The sequence below is a fragment of the Pteronotus mesoamericanus genome, unplaced genomic scaffold, assembly GCF_021234165.1.
Source record: "Pteronotus mesoamericanus isolate MK-2021 breed Mesoamerican mustached bat unplaced genomic scaffold, CSHL_Meso_final contig_52, whole genome shotgun sequence".
NCBI lineage: Eukaryota > Metazoa > Chordata > Mammalia > Chiroptera > Mormoopidae > Pteronotus > Pteronotus mesoamericanus.
The window spans coordinates 8,317,162-8,335,621 of NW_026555189.1; the positions used below are offsets into that span (position 1 = coordinate 8,317,162).

Consider the following 18,460-nt stretch of genomic DNA (forward strand, 5'->3'; position numbering starts at 1 on the left):
GTGTGTGGGGACACCCCCCACCCCAACTTCAGTGCCTCCTGGTCTCCCTCTCTCCCTCAGTCCATCTGGCTGCCCCAAGACAGCTGCCGGCAGGGAAGGACCTGAAGCCTTCAAAGGTGTCGGTCCTGGCACAAGGCCCGGCCACTCTTGCCCCTGCAACATGGTGCTGGGGGAGCCCCCAGGGAACCCCACCCCCAGGCTGGGCCCCTGGGGGAAAGGGCTGGTGGGGCAGCGGGGCAGGAAGCCAGGAAGCCAGGCCGAGGCAGGGGTGTTAATTACAGTACAACTTTATTAATACTGGGGTCTTCACAGTGCATTTGTTACTTGTAGCAGTGACTATTTAAATCAAGGGCAGGGTGGGCTGGAGGGGAAGGAACGGAGAGGATAATTTATCCAAAAACCGACAGAGAGAAAAGAAACAAAAATGGTTCAGATGGGATGGGTGATGCGGAGGGGGGCGCAGGGAGGAGGGTGAGAGGGAACAAGGAGGGGGCCTAGGGCGGGGAAATAAATTAACAGAAGGGACAAGTTAACAACAGCACCAGAAAAGTTACTTCAGTCAAAAGACTTTGAAAAGAATATGTCTCTGTACAAAATGAAAAATAAAACAAATGTAAAGAAGTCCCCCAAACCAAAGTCTGTGGTGCGGGATGGTCGGCTCGGATCCCGGGGCGGGGGGGGCCACTATGAGGTGGTCACTAAATGGATGAGAGGCGGTCAAGGGGACAGAGGAGTTATGTACAGCCCTGGGGTGGCTCACAGGGGGAGGGGGCTGAGCAAGGAGCAGGCACAACCTCCCTGACCCTGCGAAGCCGCCCCCCCGCCCCCGCAGGAGGCGAGCCTGTCCGCTCCCGGACGCGGGGACTAAGCCACGGCCCCACCGCACCGCTCCATACCCTGCTCACGTCACACATCCTGCATCCTACTGCCCCGGCCTCCCTGGGCGAAGCCTGACGCAGCCCCGACGGAGGGGGCGGCGCCCACCCACCCCAGGGCCGCCCACACCGGCCACCTGCTCTCCGGCTCCTTCACGAAGGCCCTCCTTCGCCCAGGCCCCCTCCAGGTGCCCAAACCTGGGCTCTGGGGTTGGCCGGCGCGCTCAGCAAGGTTGTCCTCAGACCTAGCGACTTACAGGTACCGTTCTCCACCACCCCGGGGAAGCCCGGGGCTCCACCCACCCAGGGCACCCTTGGCTTCCCAGCCCCACCCGGGTCCCAGCTCCGGCACAGGAACTACCAGGCAGCTGGGAGACGCGGACTCAGACCCACCCCGTCCCGTCCCGACCAGGAAAAGCCTGCTCTCCTGATCCCGGGGGCCCCTGCCCTGTGGCCCTGCCACCCCTTGAGCCCAGCTCTCCGCCGGCCTGTGGGGCCTCCGGGAGCCCTCCCTGTGGAGGCGCACCTGCTTTCACCTGCTTAGAGTTGGCACAACGTGGTGTGCGGGGGGAGGGGGCCTCCAGCCAGCCCCACCCCCGCCCTCACGGCAGCCAGGACTGCGGGGTGGGGCACGTCCTGGGATGGCATCTCCTCTGGCAACAGAGAGTCAAAGCCAATCTTCCCGGACTTGCCCTCGGCCTGGCCTGGCCTGGCCGGAGGACTCCCCTCGACACCCAGATGGGCCGGAAGCCCTTAATTTGGCTTTTGCTCCAGAGGCTGGAGAGAATGGCTGTCCCTTGGCCTTTGGAGAGCCAGTTGGCCCTTCCCCTCCTAGGATGAGCCCGCCAGACCACTGTGGGGCCCCCTGTCCTTCAGGCACTCTCGGACACACCCTGTATCGTCCACCCTGTCCCCACACACAATCCTTGTCCAGTAAGCTCCATTTTATTATATTCATAAAAGAACCCCCCCACACCCTCTGTTGCTCCAGCCCTCACACCCAAATGTGGCTGAAACTGAGAGCGAAGTGCCACCAGAATTACTCTTGTACCCAAATGAGGACCAGACATCTGAAAGTAGCTCCTGCGGGTCTGGCCCATGACCCTGAGGCCTCTGGCCTCCTTCCCTGCTGCCCCACCCTGACCCTCAGCCCCAGGTGCACCTCACAGAGCAGGAGGAGCTGCCCCAGGGTCTCCAGCCTCCTCCCGGGGGCTCCCCGCGCCCGGGCCCCCGGCCCCCCTTGCACAGCTCCCTGCGGCAGGCCAGCCTCCCAATTTCACCTGCCCCCACGCCCACCGGTGACTCTGCACACATTGTCAGTCAAATCTGCTGCCTTAGCTGATCGGGCACCTGGCCCCCCGACAGCCACTCTGCCTCCCCGATGGAGGGGAGCATGGGAGAGGCAGAGAAGGGGGAGGGAAAGAGAGAAGGCTCAGTCTAGAAAGGCCTGGGACATCGCGGGCCCCGTGGCGCGGCCCAGCCCGGCCAGGCTGGCTAAGCGCTGGCACTGCGGGCCCAGGCCGGGAGGGCAGGCAGAGGGAGCGCTGGCCCGGCCCCCCACCGTGGGCAGGGGCGCTCGGGGCTCTCTGAGACGTGGGGAAGGCAGGGCCTGCAGGGAGGACGAGGAAGGACAGAGTATAGGCAAGGGGAGTATAAAACAGGCTCCAAATCCAGGTCAAGGCCTGCAGGCTCCATTATGGCGAGGTTAAAGAAGTCACTTCCTGTTTAATGCTGAAGTCCACGTTGGGTGTTTCTTTCCATAAAGTGGCTTTGCCTCATGTGACTTTAAAAAAAAAAAAAGAAAAAAAAAAGCTTGCTTGGTTCTGCTCTCTCCTGGCTGCGCCTTCACTCTGAGCGGCCGCCGCTCACCGGCCAGGCTACCTGCCTGGCACCTGGCCAGAGGATGGGAGGGTGGCGCCATCACAAGATGCGGGGTGCCGACCTGTCGTTGGTGACGGTCCTGCGGAGCCGCACCCCACGCCTGATGGCCACCAGCATGTCTTCAGCTGGGGGGTCGCTGGTGGCTGCTGGGGGTGGGGTGGGCGTCTCCTCGGCAGGCGTGGCCGACAGAGTGGTGGGGAAGGGGAACTGGCCCTCGCCCAGGGCGTGGGCCCCTGCCACCAGCTCCCCGAGCTTCTCCACCAGGCTGTGCCGGTTGGCTGCCAGCTGCTGCTGCTCTTCGTCCTCGGGCCCTGGCCCGGCGTAGCCAGCGGGCTCAGGGGCCGGGCTGGCCCAGGCTGCATTGGGCAGGCTCAGCCGCTTCGGGGAGGCCTTCAGCAGGTCCGGCGCCAGGGGCGAGGCGGCCTCGTCGCTGTAGAAGACACATTCCTCGCTGCCCGCCCGAGTGGGCCCCATGTAGCCGGGGGAGTCTGGTACAGTGGGCGTCTTCACGGGGACGATGGGGGGCCGGATGGGGATGGGGCCCGCGCTGGAGAGGGCGCGGCGCACGGTGGGCTTGGTGGATGGTGTTCGGCGGATGGTGGCCACGCCGGGGGGCGCGCCTGAGGCAGAGGGCAGCCCTGCAGTGGGCAGGCCCGCGGTGGAGGCTGGGCGCTTGGTCTGGATCAGGCGGCGGTAGTTCTGGGCGATGTTGCTATTGCGAGGGATGGTGGATGACTTGTCGAACTCAGGGGGCCCCTCGCCATCTGCGTCCCCGTTCACCGAGTAGCAGTCGTAGTCAGAGCCTGGGGGCACGGGATGCAGTGGGCCGGGGCCTCGGGGGGGCAGGCCCAGGAACCCGCCCCAGCCCCGGGGCCTACCTTGGGAAGGAATGGTGTCCTCCGAGCAGGAGGGCGTGGTGGTCTGTGTGCTGTAGCCGCTGGAGTACTGCAGCGAGTCCCGGCTGCTCTTCTGGTGCTCGAGGCTCAGGCCGCGCGTCAGCACCATGGCCAGATCACTGGCTGCAGGGGACACCTCCTCACCGTGCTGGGATGGTAAGACTGAAGGCTGAAGCCTTGCGCCCCAGCGTCCCCCCTCAGCCCGGACTGCAGGGAGCTCCCAGCAGGGGCAGAGCTGGGCCTGAGGACAAGCACCCGGCCTCCCGGCACTGACCCGGGAGTGAATGTGGGGCCCTGGCTGGGCTGCCGCCTACCTTGGCTGCGATGGTGGCAGGGGACATGCGGGGTCGAGGAGCTTCCTCTGCGCTGGGGCCCAGGGCGCCCCCGCTGGTTGGGCCTGGCTCTGCGTCTCGCAGGAGCTCCACTCGGTCCTTCCTCCGCTGCAGGGTGGAGGGCTGCTCGTGGGGGCCGGTCCTGGCCCAGTCCTGCAGGGCAAGGCAGGCAGGTCAGGGGGACCCTCTGCCCTGTTGTCCATCGCCAAGGGGCCCCTCTCTGTAGTGAAGGGTCAGGGTTTCCGGTCCGCGTGGGCCCCCAGGCTCACAATTGTGGCCAAAGACAAAGTAGGGAGGGCGCTGTGACCCCTCTGCCCAGCCAGGAACAGGAGGGAAAGCCGTGAGCATAAGGGGAGCGGCTGCAGTGGTAACTAGGGGGCTTTCCTTGCAGAGGACAGGCAGGAGGCGCGGGCACTGACCGAGGTGGGAGAGCTGCACTCGCTAACCGACTGGCAGGTTTCTGAGGCCTCGGAGGAGGCAGAGCTGGAGGACTTCTGCACCGCAGGGGCGGGTAGGCGGACGGACGGGGCGGGGGCCAGAGGAGAGGAGAGAACAGAGCTGGTCACAGGGCCGCACGCGGCAGCAGGTAGTCCGACAACAGCGCCCGCCCTGCGGCCCCATCCCCACCCCAGGGCACGGCCAGGAGCGTCTGCAGCAGAGCGCGGCGCCCGGTGTGGGTGCCCAGCGTGCGCCCCGCAGCTCTGACCTACCCCGTGGCCCAGCCCCGGGACCCCACACCTCAGGAGTGAATGACAGGACTCTCCGCTGGTGGCCTGGATTGAGGGGCAAGGGGAAGCGAGACACAAGCGACGGGGCGGGGGGCGGGGGGCCTGGCCTGAGCCGCTGGGTGCGTGCCGTCGCTGTTTTCTGAGAAGGACGGGCCTCCCTCCTGCACCTGTTAGGCTGAGCTGCCCATTAGGGGTCCACACGTGGACGCCATGAGGACGCCGTAGCTACACGTCTGGGGTCTGGGGAGAAGACAGGGCTGGAGCCACAAACCCAGCAGCCGGGAGGCAGGATAAGGCACCTCGCAGTGAGGGCAGCTGGAGAGAAGGCTCGAGGCCCTCAGGCACGCCCGGCCAGTGGTGGGGAGAGGACGAGGGTCCCGGCAAAGGAAGGAGAGGACACCACAAGCAGGCGATAACACAGCATCGGTGCCAGAACCTGACATGCAAACGTGGGTCAGCTATGTTGACGCAGCTCGGGGGCCTCGGGTGAGGGCGGGGGGCGCCGTGGAGACCTCGGGAACTGTCTCAGTAGAATGGTAGGAGCAGAAGTCTGTTTGGGAGGCCCCCCAACTCAAAACAACAAAAAAAGAATGAAGAAAAAATAAGCAAGGGCAGAAGCGGGACCCAGGGCTCCTCAGGGCCGGCAGCCTCAGCACCGTGGTTGGCGGCGGCAGGTGGCAGGGTCGGGGGGGGGCTCCCCGCTGGGGGGCCCCGTGGGCCAGGGAACCCTGCCCCAGGGCCTCTCAAATTCTCCCCATCGTCCTTAAGTTAGACACCTCAATTTTTTTACAGTGTATGATGAACCATGATCACCAAAATAACAGGAAAAAAGCACCAGAGAGTAAGGATTCAGGGGAAACAATAAACAAATTTAGATTTTTTTTTTTACCATAATTGTTGAAGATCGATGGAAAAAAAGCATGTGGAAAACTCAATGGAAAAATTCAACACTTAAAAGTCATGGAAAAAACCAACCACTTAAACTAGGAATAGAAAGCACCCCTTTAACCCAAAGAAGAGTATCTGTAAAAAATATATTGCTCCTTTTCTCTCTGAGGTTGAGAGTGAGCAGGAAAGGAGGGAGAGAGGGGCCGTGCAGACAACTCTTTGCGAAGCTCTGCTGCAAAGGAGACTCGGTGGCTGGAGGAGACTGTGGGGGCAGGGCGCTGGTAAGATGCTCGTTCGGTGCCTGTTTGGCGATGAGCCGGCACAGGGACAGACAGGTGCAGTGGGGGCGTCCTCAGGCAAGAGGACAGGCTATGGATGCTGGGCCCGAATGGAGGCTGTGCTGGGGCGGGCGGCACGGAGCGTCCGTTGCAGGTGGGGTCACTTTACTCGCAGATGCCCCCGGCAGGTGGCCTGACCTCCCTTTGTCTTCTGCTGTGGCCACCCCTCCCCCCATTGGTCTATCTCACGGAGTCTGCCTGGGAGGGGAGTCTGGGCCAGTCCCTGGGTTTAGAGGGAGGCGGCCTGAGTGTGGAGCGGGGGAGGGTCACCAGGGGCCAGTGCCGGCCCGCTGTCCACTCCCTGCTCTTACAGCCGGAAGGGAGAAAGCAAGGAATCCAGACATGGGGAGCAAGCGGGGCTGCCAAAGCCTCCTGCTGGACACTGCTGTGGCCGTGTGGCTGCTCCAAGACCTTCCCTATCTCTCCTTAGCCTTGAAGCAGTAAATTCAGCTCGGTCCCCAGGGTGGTGGCCCTGGGGACCTCCAAGCCAGTATCAACAGCTGTAGGTGGCCCCACACGTGAACAGCCCACGGCTGGCAGGAGGCCACTGCGCCCCGTCCTGGTGGGCCTGCAGACACCCCTCACCTGGCTGGCGATGTCTGAAGGCATGGGTGAGGGAGGCTTGGAGTAGGCGGCATCCTGGGAGATGAAGCCGGAGTCGTGGGAGGAGATGCTGGAGAGGCGGGCGGTGGCGGAAGCTGGCTGTGCCAGGCTGCGGTAGCGACAGGTGGAACTGGGTGAGTATGTTTGGGCACCCCCTGGCCATGGGGCTCCGCCACCCTTGGCGCCGCCACTGCTGCTGGGGGCGCTGGGGGAACGAACAGGGGACACAGCAGCCAGACAGAGAGACACAGGGGTGTGTGTGGAAGGGAAGGTGACAGACGAGGGTGGGGAGACAGGTGAGGGGCAAAGGAAGGAAAAGAGAATGTCAGACCACAAGGTCCTGAGACCCGGGGCCCCGGTGCCACAGAGGAGCTGGGCTCTGGGGCCGTGGAGCGGGGTGGGCCCGGGCAGGGGATGGCCCGGAGGGGCTGGCCTGGCCCCGTCCCTGGGGGGAGCCGCCATCACGGTGCACCGGAGCAAAGCGGCCCCTCTGCCTCCTATTCTGCATTAGAATAGCAGACCTTAGGTTAACGGTGGGGAAACTGAGCCACCAGGTGTCCGTTCCCTGGCCGCACCAGAACCGGACGCAAGTCTGGTTATTTCTGGACAGGCTTCTGAACGTCTGAGCACCGCCATCAGCCCTAAGGGGCTGTCAAGCGTGCGGTGATGGCCTCGCCCCCTCCACTCCCTCGAGGTGTCCAGCCTGTGAAGCTCCCATCCTCTGTGCCTCCACTTCACTCATGGGTCACGAAGGGCGCCTTCCTCCTGAGTGGGACCCTGAGGCCCCCTGCCCCGTCCCTGGCCACAGGCGTCCCTGCAGTCAACCTTCCCTCCTGCGACATCCCTGCCTGGGATGTCCACTCCCTGCAGGAGCCGTTGTGCCCTGCTCACCGGCCGCGCCCTGGGCGCCCAGCCAGGGGTGGTTCTGGGGAAAGGGGTATGGGCACAGAGGGGGCTCCCTGCCTTCCCACCCAAGGGGCCTTGGATCTTCAACATCTTCTCCAAACCCCGCCCCGGTGCCAGCCCTCCGGGACCAGCCGGCTGCAGCGTCTGCCTGTGTGCTTGCGGCCTCAGCGCATGCCCCCAGAAGCTTCCCCGCCTCTCCCAGGTCTTAGATTCGTTCTGTTCCCCCAGACTGTGCTGGGACTCTGAGTCTTTGGTCTCAGTTTCCCCGCCTGTGAAACGGAGACAACACCAGACCCAATGCGGTGGTTGGGATTCAATGAAGAGAATGCACAAAGCACTGAGCGCAGCACCTGGGACACGGTCCTCACTCCCAAAGCGAAGCGGCTCCTCCAAGAAGCCCCTCCTACTAGCACGCCTGCCCCAGTGTGGTCTTGTACCGAGGGCGTTTTTCCTCTGCACTTGCAAATTCCAGACGGTGCAGAAATCGGGTGAATTGTGGGGCCCTAAAGCAACTCCTGATGCAGTTTTTGTGGGAGCGATGCCGTTCCCTCAGGGCATCCCTGTGTCCCCCACCACCTCAGGCCCCCCGCTGACCTGCACATGCTGGACTTTCGGGAGCTGGAGCTGCTGGGTGACGAGGGTGGGGTCTGGTAGGACCAACTGTAGTCTGAGCCCTTCAGGTCTTTGATCACCTGGACAGGGACAGGACTGGAGGTCACTGGAGGCAGCCCTGCCCCGCAGGGAGCTTTGTCACATCCTGGGGTCCCCCACAGGGCAGGTAGACCCAGGCCCCCCACTCTCTTCCCAGTGGAGAACCAGGTCCCAGCAGGAGACCCCAGGAGTTTGAAGCCCTGCCCCTGCCTTTCCCTCATGCCAGCTCCTTACTGGGGGCGGGGAGCAGGGCCACCAGAGCGCTGGGGAGAGCCTGGGGCCAGTCTGCCAGCTCTGATCCTCAGGGACGCTGCCCTGCCTGGGCCGGGCCCCCCAGTTCACACACACTGAGCCATCTGAGCCTGGCCCAGGCGGGGCTGGGGGCACGGGAGAAACTGCCACTCCTGAGGACTCTGTCGCTGGCAGAGGAGCCGGTAGGAGTGGCCGTGAAGGACACCATGGGGCTCATGTCCTGGCTCTGCTGTGCCCCTTGGGCACATGTTCTAGACCTCCCAGAGCCTCAGGTTTTTCCAGTGACACGCAGCCAATCATTGCTGTCACAGAGGGCCACCAGGGTGATTCAACGAGACGATCCGTGGGAAGTGTCCAGCGGCGAGCGGGGTACGCGTGGTGTCCAGCGAGTGCGCCACGGGGCGGTCCCGTGGGCCTGGCCCTGGCGCACGGGGAGCCACACGGTGGGAGAGGCGGGCAGGCACAGGGCCAAGCCCCACGAGGCTGGGGCTTCTGTCCATCTGCCCTCAGGCCAAGGCCTTTGTCGGGTCCTGGGCCCGGTCACCCTTCACCTGGCAGGTGCTCCTGGATGCCCCACTGTGGGTGTCAGGACACGTCCTTTATCCCCAGCTGCCTGACCCCCCCAAATGCTGTCCCCCTTTCTCTTCTACTGTTTCCAACCAAGGGCAGGCCCTCCCCGCCCGTCCCCCATGCTCAGGGCTGACCGTACCTGCTCGCTGGCGGGGGGCAGCTTGTGGGGCTCCGCGGTCAGCACCACCAGGTCGTCAATGATGCCCTGCAGGTGGGTGATCTCTCCCAGCATGGTCAGCTCGCCGTTCTAAGGAAGCGGCGAGTCAGAGCCGCGGGCCCTGCCCGGGCCTGGCCCCACCTCCAGCACTGCTGGGGCTCAGGGAGGCTGGACGTGCACGGCCCAGGGCTGGTGTGGCCGCCCACCCGGACGATGAGCTACGAGACAGGCCTTTGGGTAGGACCGCTCAGCCCACAATGCGCCCAGCCTGCTGGGACCAAGTCACCAAAAAGAACTCGGGCCCAGCAGTTCCCAAATCCTGATTCTTGGGATGTGGTAACAGTAGCACCCTGAGGGGACCGCTCCGCTGGCGCAACCGTGGGATGCTTTGAACACCACTCTGCTCCCAAGGGACCCACCACCACAGGCTGCAGGAAGGTGATGAAGGTGCAGAAGCGGCCACGCTCCTCGATCAGGGCCCGGCGCACCGCCTGCTTCTCCGTCTCCTCGAGCAGCAGGTACATGTCATTGACGTCCTGCAGGGCGCTGTCCAGCTGGGGCTGCAGGTCTCCTTTCCCTGCAGGGGTTGGGAGGAGAGGCCGCGCTGGGGACCCCGGCCCAGCTGGCTGCGTCCGTGGCTCAGCCGGCCCCGTGGTGGCGTCCCTGGCTGTGGGGCTGGGCACGGCCATGGGGCCAGGGGACTCGGGAAGGCAGGCAGGACTCCAGGACTTGGGGAAGGGCTGGTCCCCAGAGCAAGCAAAGAGGACGGACAGACGCACACAGGAAAGACACCAAAACTGCAAAGCCACCTGGGGCCCGGGGTGGGCAGAGGCCTGGGCAGCCCGAGGGCTGCCTTTAGAGCAGGGGTGCTCAGGAGGGCCCAGAGGAGACCCCCACGCCCTGTACCCGCACTGCCCACAGGAGGGCACCCTCTCGCCTCCCAGGACACAGGAGGACCTGGTGGAAACAGGACAAAGTAGAGCAAGGGGTTCAGGGGTCCTTCAGACCCTGGTCAAGAGAGCTAGGCTGGGAGCAGGGGAGGGGGTCTCAGTGTGGGGCCCCCACTCAGCTCAGGAAGCAACGCACAAGGACAGCAACAGCGACACCAAGAAGCAGCGAGAGAGACAGAGAGAGGCGAGAGGATGACGTAGAGGAGCGGTGAGACAGGAAGCAGGGAGGTGACAAGTGAAGACTTGGGGAGGTAGGGTGGGGACAGGGTAGCCAAGGCCTGTGCCCTCCGCCCAGCCCCTCTTGGCCTGGCAGGCTGACCTGGCAGTGGCCCTGGACTCGTCCCTGGCCAGGGCCCCCAGGGCCCCAGAGGGACTGTGCCCCAGGCCCCTCCCTTGCTGGACTGACTGCCTTCCTTGCTCCTCCATGGCTTGGAGAGGCTCCTTCCAATGCCCCTGGGCTGGGGGAGACAGACAAATGCGACAAGGACGGGAGGAGCAGGTGGAGAGACGGACATTTGACTTACCAAGTAGCTCTACAGGAAGGATGTGGAGGAGAGGAGAGACAGAAAGAAAGAATGTGTGAAAGACAGCCGTATGGACAGAGCCACTCCGGGGTGGGGGGGGGCGCCTGGGCCTGGGGAGCCTCCTGCCACCTCCCTGAGAGGGGGCGTCCGGGGCAGGTCTGGGGTGCAAGGAGGCTCCCTCTGTCCCACCCAGCAGGTTGAAGGGCCCTGTGTCCAGGATAGGGCTCCTCTGCCCAGGATAATGCCCTGGGGTGACCCGGAGGGCGGTGGGGCCAATGGAGTGGGGCCCCGTGGGGCTGTGCCTTGATGGGCATCTCTGGGCGCTACCTTTGCGTGCTTTCTTCTGCAGCTTCAGTGTGTCTGATGACTTCTTCTTGATCTCATGCCGAGCCCGTTTGTACTCTGTGCAGGGGGTGAAGGGAGCGCTCTGTTGGGGGTCCTGGCCGCACGCACGCGCCCGCGCGCTCCCGTGCAAACCCAGGCTGAAGCCCTGGCCTCACCTTTCGCGTGGTCCTTGTCCAGCTGGTTGACTGACTTCTTCCAGTCCTCGATGCGCTCCTGCAGCGGGTTGATGAGGCTCTCCAGCAGGGCGCTATGGACATGGGTGGGCAGGTCAGGGCTAGCAGAGGGGTCTCCCTGTGACACCCCGGCCCGCCGGCAGCACCCACTCACTTGGTGAACTGCCGCAGCTTGGTCTCGATGCTGCGGTGGCGCATGCACATGCGCGTGAGCGCTGAGCCAATGTCCCGTGTGGCCCCTGGTGAGGCAAGCGCGCAGCATGGGAAGGGGTCCGCCGGGGCCTCTGCAGTCCCGGATTCAGCCACGAGGGGGCGCGCTGGCCTGCGAAGACCGCGCCGCAGCCCGCGCCCTGTCCCTAGCATCCCGCAATCCTGCCGGCCCCTGCAGGGGGATTTGATCATTCCCCAGTAGTCACCAAGCTCCTCCCCCGTGCAGGACCAAGGCCCTGCCCATGCCAGACAGGCCAGCCTCCTGCAGCTGCGGGTGCTCTGGTGGTCAGACGAGGGGCCCTTCACTCAGCTGGGAGAGGCCAGAACCAAAGACAGGCCAACAGCCAGCCCAAACCACCCCCAACCTGACTGGGAGCCCCTTCCAGGTGTGCCCAGATGCAGGCCTGAGAGAGCCAGCATGTGCCCGTTGCCTTGGTTCTCACCACCAGAAGGAACAGGAGGCCCAGGTCCCTGCTACTCAGACCAGAAAGCAAAGGAGACGCCAAGGCCAATTATAAAGGCTCACCTGCCCCCATGTGCTCACAGAGGGGCAGGTGGGGTGGGTGGGAAGAAGCCATAATCAGACTCACTGTACAGAAGTGTGAACAGCTGTGGCTGAGGAGTCACATGAGCACCCCACAGAAGAACGAAAGCCTCCTGTGACATCCCTGTCACCGTCCACCCACTCCTGCTTGCATGCCTCTAGGGATGAGAGGCTCACTCACTCTACAACCAGCCCCTTCCATTGGGGAGCACAACTCAAGACCCTGAGTCGGGCCTGGTGCCCTTTCCCTGGCTCACACTCCACTCAGCCTTCCCAGCTTCCAAGCCTAGCCTGGGGCCGCCCCAGCCTCCAGCCGCGCCCCCTCCCCACCTCGGGTGTTGGTGGCCATGTCAGCCACTTTCTGGAAGGCGTCCAAGAAGGCCACAGCAGCCAGCACAGTGGTCCTGGGGGGACGGACAGCGAGATGGTCTCTGGTGAGGTATCCTCCCCGCCTCTGTCCCCTCCCCCCTTGGGGGCGCCCTCAGCGGTCTCACCTCAGTTGGGAATGCAGCTTCGTGGCCTTGGAGTTGAAGTCCTCCCAGATGGGATAGGAGCTCTGCCAAGGAGATGGGAGAGGAAGTGAGACTCGACAGGGCCGCAGGGCCCCACCGGGCTGGCTCCCCACGTGCCTCCGTCCAACTCCGGGCAGTTTCTGAGAGCAGCCCTGCCCTGTGGAGAAGGAAGCTCCTGGGACTTCTAGGGGCCAGAGGGCCCGGGACAGAGGCGTGGAACATGAGGGAATCCTGGCCCTGGGAACGGATGCCCTTGCTCATCCCTCCTCCCCGACCGTCAGGAAGTCTGGCTCCCTGTCTACCGTCAAATCCCCCCTCGAGGGAGACAGAAACAGTAAAAATTGCAGATCCTGTGTCCTTGGGGCTCTCCAGGGACCTGACAGGGGACTTGGGCTGAGCTGCGAGAGGGGCACTATGTTCCCCTGGAAATGGCTCAGGTCGCTTCCCACATGGCACAGGGCAGAGGCACCGTGTACAGTGACAGGGCTCGAGGCACTGCAGGCTTAAACTGGGGCCTCGGGCGGCCCCCACGCTGTGCGCTGAGAGCGGCTGCCAGCCCGGCCGGCTGGCCTGCCCCGGCCAGCAGCGGTGGCTCCCAGGCCTGGGAAGGGTGTGACTGCCGCAGGGCCAGGCCAGCCTGCCCGGGACAGCCAGGCCCTGGGCTGAATGGGGCCTTGTGTGGCCAACAGAGCCACCTTTTTCCACCCCCGGCTCCCTTCCTCTCCTGGGGACACAGTGTGGCCTTTATCCCAGCCTGGCCCAAAGCTCTGAGATGGGAGGGGGTTTCCCAGTAGGGAGGCCGGGCTCCTGGCGACCGAGCTGTCCAGTCTAATCAAGGGGCTTTTCTGGCTAATGTGCCTTCCCATGGCTGCTGGGTCCTGGAGAAACCTCAGCCCTGGCCCTAGGGCTCGGTGGGGCCTCAGCCCTTGAAGGGCAGCCTCTGGGCCAGCCAAGCCCCAGTCCCAAAGGGCTGACCCCAAGGAAAAGGGGAAGGAGGAGGTGCCGGCCCCCCAGGTCTCAGGGACAGGCTCTGCCCGCCAGAACCCTGGGCTGCTCTGAGGCGGCCTCTTCAGCTGCGGACAGCCTGCACGGGTGGAAAGGAGGCAGGGCGGCTTCTGGGAGCCTCCGAAACGCCTTCCCCGTCCCTCCCAGCCCAGCCCAACCAATGCCCAGGGAAAGCAAATATTTGAGAAGTTCACACAGGCTGGAGCTGGAGGGGGAGGCTGTGGGTGGGCTGTCTCCATGAGGGCACAGCTCAGAGAACAGGGGCCTGGGAGGTCACCGCTGGCAGCCTGAGGAGCTGACCCGCACCCTGGTACCCCCAGGGGTCTCTGAAAGGTGGCACACACCCACCAACTCGTCCCCTCCAACCAGAAGCCTCGCTGCGACCCGCAGGGAGGAGTGGTGAGGCTGGGGGGTGCAGGGGCCCAGAGGCAGCTGTCCCGGCCCCCAGGAAGCCTTCCCAGGCCCCATGGCAGCCTCTGTGTGGTCGCAGAGAGCAAGGGCCCGGGTAAAACTGGGCCGAGGACAGTCCCTGCTCCCTGCGGGACCGGGGCCTGTCCCAGCCAGGCTCGCTCATCTCAGACCTCCCTGGCCTCACCCTCTCGTGGGGAGGGGGCACGGTGGGGCATGGGAGGACAGGCCCAGTTCCTCCTCAGCAGGTGGGCTGAGACCCTTGGTCTCTAGGGACCGTGGACTCCCCCCACTGGTAATTCATAAAGGACCCCAGAGATGAGAATTTGAGGGGCAGAGCAGCCACTGCCCTAGGAGAGTGTCCTCAGTTGTCACCTGGGCCCGTGCCGGGCAGCCAGGCTCCAATGCCCTGGAGGGCTCTCAGCAGTGACAGCGATGGCTACTGGTGATCAAGCGCTTGCAGTGGGCCCAGCACCGCGCTGAGCCCTGTCGCTGTGTGACTGCATCGAATCCTTCCAGCAGCCCTGGGCAATGCATGCTCAGCACCCCATCCCGCAGACAGGAGGCTCAGAGCTTAGGGTCAGACTTGCCCAAGGCCGTCGTGCGGCCGTCAGGGCCCGGTCTCCTGACTGACCAGTCGCTGCAGGCAGGGTAGAGGCTGCAGGGAGGTGAGTGCCTGGGCATCAAGGGCAGGGGCGGGGACTGCAGGGAGGGGAGAGACACCCAGCTCTGCCCCCAGCACGATGGGCTCGGGCTACTCTGGAGGGGGAAGGTGACATGCTTGTCCCTAGAGGTGTCCAAGTGGCTGAGGTAAGACCAATGAGGAGGCTGCTGGGGCCCCTGGCCCTCAGAGACTCTGTCTGGGTCGTGGCCGTGGCCCTACCGTTGGCTGTGCAGGTGAGTGACCCAGGCTACAGCCCCAGGACCCATCTCTGGGCCTTAGGCTCCTCTCCTGAGAGACCAGGATGGGAACTGGGCCTCCCTCCTGGGTCGGCACAGAGATGCCAGGAGGCCCCGCCTGGAAAGCACTCAGCATTGCCAGCACCGAGTAAGTGCTCAGTAAACACTGGGCAGCGGAGGACGCAGGGTCCCCGCCTGCCTGCCAGGAGCCTGCGTCTGGGTGACAGCCCCCGCTCTTGAGCGGGTAGGCAAAACTTCTGACCCCAGTTTCTGAATGGGCCAGTGCTGGGTGGAACCCCACTCACTCTGCTGGAGGTGCTGCCTGGCAGCTGGGGGCGGGGCAGAGCCCAGCCGTGTCATTGTGGGCAAGACCCTGCCTCTCCTGGTGCTTCAGTGGGCAGCCTGGCACCCCATGGGCATCTGAGCTGAGTTAATAAGGCACAGCAGGCAGGGGGATTCCTGAGAGCCCCTCCCCACCCCTGAGTGGATGCCCTCCTCCGGAGCCTCCCGGCTCTAGGTAGAGCTTGGGGATCCCTTCCCCCTGCCCCCAGGCCAGGGTCTGGGCAGTGAGAAGGGCCGGGGCAGGCCGCTGTGGGGCCTGTGGGCAGGGTGTGGAGGAGCCTCGTGAGGCAGGCTCGCTCCTTTGACATGGCCGTCCTCTGTGGAGGAGCCAGAAGCTGCCCCCTAAAGCCAGGTGACAGGCCTCCAGGTGGCCCAGTCCCCTGCTCTGTCCCTGGCTGGAACCCACGCATGTGTCATAGGCAGGGGAATATCTGTCCTTGGCAGCGCCCCAGGTGAAATCTCTCCCATTTGGCCTCCACAGGTCAGAAAATCCTGCCTGAATCTCTTGACAATCTGATCCGAGCGTTTCCTCCTGTCTCATCCCGAAGTTTCTTGCAAATATGCTGGAGAAGGAGGGAGGCAGTCCCATGCCTCTTTTCTGGGCAAAAGCTGCTGCTCTCTGCAGCGTTTGAGAAGAGGCTGACTGCAGGCAGAGGGTCTGGCCCTGGGGGGCGGCCGTCTGGCCTGCCCCATCCCAGGAGGGGGTCCTGGTGCCAGGGCTGCGATGTCCACAGGGCAGGGGGCGCTGTCGAGGGCTGAGAGGCCAGCACTTCCGAGGGTTAGCAGAAGGGCCCAGAGCTGGACTTGCAAGGGATGAAGGTCTTAGGGGGAGCACCTCCGATGGAGATGGGGGCTCCTCTACACTGGCTACCCACAGTCCCAGGCCAGGGGTCTTCAGACCTCTTCTGCGAGGCAGGGACCCGGCAGCTTCCCTAGGGCTGTTCCCTGGCAGCCACAGGAGCCCCTGGGGAGCTTGCAGTCGCCACCCCCTGAAGGGCCAGCCTAGGCGCTGCGGGGCGGGCGGCACCCTAGTGAGTGCCATTTCCTCCAGGGCCTGCGGTGGCACGGTGGGATTGTGTGTTGGGTACTTGGACGTGTGTGATAGGCTGGGAGGGTGGTGGCTCTCAGGAGTTCCCGTGGGGAACCTAAATCTCTTCCTTGCTCTCTCTCCACCTGAAAAGAGAGGGGTAGGAACGCAGGTTCCTGACACTGCCCTCCCTCCCCCGCTCCCAGTCACTGAAGCAGGACTCCTTTCGGCCTCGCCAGCCTGAGCCAGCCCTGCCAAACCCCGGCCCCTTTGGGGAGAGGATGCCCCTGGCCTCCTAGATCAGCAATGAGGGGTGAGGTGAGGGACAGCGTCCAACCGTCACCTAAATGACCTTGAGCCATTCCCAGGCCTCAGTTTCCCCAGCTGGTGAGCCAGTGGTGGGCCAGGAATGGGGGGCCTGCTCCAGCCGACCTTGGGCAACGATGGGGAGGGGCTGGAGATGGGGCCTGGGATGGAAGTAGGGCAGGGAAGGCCGTCCCTTGGGTTCTTTACCCATCTCAACCTTCTCCGCTCCTCCTCCCAAGGTAAGGGCAGAGGCCTTGGGACGCAGGGACACTCAGCCTGGAGACCTTGGAGTCCCGGGGCTTCCTGGGGCTTGCTGTGTGTGTGAGGGGGGTGTGAGTCGGCCGCGGCAGTCGCAGAGTCCGGCGCAGTGGCCAAGGCCGGTGGGGAAAGAGTTAATGGTTCTCCGCTTTATTATTTTTCTCTGCTTTGGTGATGACAGCATTGTCTGGGCACCAAGGCCAGCCTTGGGGTGTGGGGGGCATGGTGGTGGTAGGGGGCGGAAGCCAGAGAGACCCCGGACCTGTTAAAGGTCCGTAGAATCGCTCCAGGAGCCAAACCCCATTCATGGTGTGAGGGTCTCAGGCGCTGAGAGCCCAGGTGTGCGCAGGCTCCGCTCGCGAACCCACGGGGGCGCTGCGATCCGGGCGACCCCGAGCACAGACCCCCGGGACCGCATGGACACCCCGACAAACGAGCACCCACACCCCCACATAGGCGCCCAGAGACCCCGGCGCACAGCAGACGCAGGTCCGTCACACTCAGACAAGGACACACAGACCCTGCGGCGCACGGACACAGCAGGGCACGGCTGCCCGCCGCCACGCGCCCCCAAGGGGACTCGCATCCGCGCTCGCACACCCCGTTACCTTCATGTCGTTGACGATGGCTTGGAAGAGCCCGCCCAGGGCGCCGCACTCCTTCTCCGCCGTCTCCATCCTCGGGCCGGGCGGCGGCGGGGTGCAGGCGGGGTGCAGGGAGCCGGCCCGGGGGAGCCGGGCCGCGGCGGGAGCTTGCTCCGGGGCCCGGGCGGGTCTGCCGCCTTGGGGCCGCTCTCAGCGGCCGGCCGCGCCGCGCTCCGGGGTCGCGGGCCGCCGCAGGGCGGCGCAGGCCATGTCGCGGCGGGGCTGGCGGCGGCGCGGGGGGCGCGGCGCGGGCAGCTGGCGGCGCAGCCTCGGCGCGGGGACTGAGGCGGCGGTAACCGGAGCCGCCGCGGCGCGGGCGTCACGTGGGCGCGGCAAGGGGGGACGCGGGGCGGGGTGGGGGGGTGGGTTGCGGCGGGAGGGGCTGTGGGAACCGCCGGGCGGGCGCAGGCCCATTCGCCGCCAGGCTCCAGAGCTTTGAAATCCGAACCCAGCGCGGCCAGACTGGTCGGGCGAGCGGGGCCGGCGGCGCGGGCGCCACCGCGGGTCGGGGCGGCGCTGGGGCGGGGCCCGCCGGCTACCCCCGTGGGGGTGCGACCCGCCCCCCGGGTAGGGGCTCACCACTGCCTTTCGGCCTTCGGTCTCTGGCCGGGGGCTTCCCGCGCTTTCAGCAGACCGGCGAGGGCCGGAGGTCCCTGGGAGCATCCCGTGGGAGGCCCAAACCACACACAGCAGGGGCACAAGGTGTCCTGAGGGCCACCCGCTGTGGGGCCTTTCTTCCTAGCCAGGCACCGAAGTTCGGACCAAAGTTCTTTGGCTCCTTTTCCAAGCGGAGCCAATACCACCTGGATGGGGTGCCTGAGGCCAGGCTTTTGCGCATAGCAGTGTTCTGGCCCTCAGGCAACCTCCTCCCTTGCGTGGGGACCGTGTCAAACCAGCGGGGCAGAAGTGGGCCGCGTCCCACTACGTGTGTGGACGAACATGTGTACACGTGGGCCAGAGCCAGTACAATGACTCCAGGGGCCTCCAGCAGCGGAACCCACCCTCCTAGAGACGCTGGGACTCTGCAGAAAAGCTCATTCTCTCCAGCTCCAGGGGCGCTGAGAGCCACTGAGGACTTGTTAGATCAACCTGAGGCTTCCCAAAGTTTGGGGGTGGACCCAGGCCTACAGGTGCCATGAAGTGAGGCTCATTGAGCCAAATCAAGGGGTGGGCACCTGGGAAGCGCTCTCCCTCCTTGCCCTGGTCTGGGCCTTGCTGTCAATCCCCAGTGACCT

The 18,460-nt window shown here is 64.9% G+C and overlaps 1 protein-coding gene across 3 annotated transcripts; it reads right to left on the minus strand.

The window, feature by feature from the left end:
- Positions 1-303: 303 nt before the first annotated feature.
- MTSS2 (MTSS I-BAR domain containing 2) lies at positions 304-17,499 on the minus strand. 3 transcript variants are annotated; one of them, XM_054579209.1, is made up of 14 exons: positions 17,190-17,499; positions 12,318-12,379; positions 12,154-12,227; positions 11,224-11,308; positions 11,052-11,143; positions 10,879-10,953; positions 9,497-9,654; positions 9,060-9,167; positions 8,042-8,139; positions 6,524-6,650; positions 4,404-4,478; positions 3,967-4,137; positions 3,635-3,800; positions 304-3,559 (listed from the first exon to the last, which is right to left on the minus strand). In XM_054579209.1, the coding sequence occupies exons 1-14, from the start codon at positions 17,256-17,258 to the stop codon at positions 2,796-2,798; spliced, it is 2,124 nt and encodes a 707-aa protein (XP_054435184.1). In that variant the 5' UTR covers positions 17,259-17,499; the 3' UTR covers positions 304-2,795. The 3 variants fall into 3 exon arrangements, with proteins under 3 accessions (XP_054435184.1, XP_054435182.1, XP_054435183.1); XM_054579207.1 differs by having other exon boundaries at positions 6,524-6,746; XM_054579208.1 differs by lacking the exon at positions 4,404-4,478 and having other exon boundaries at positions 6,524-6,746.
- Positions 17,500-18,460: the final 961 nt, after the last annotated feature.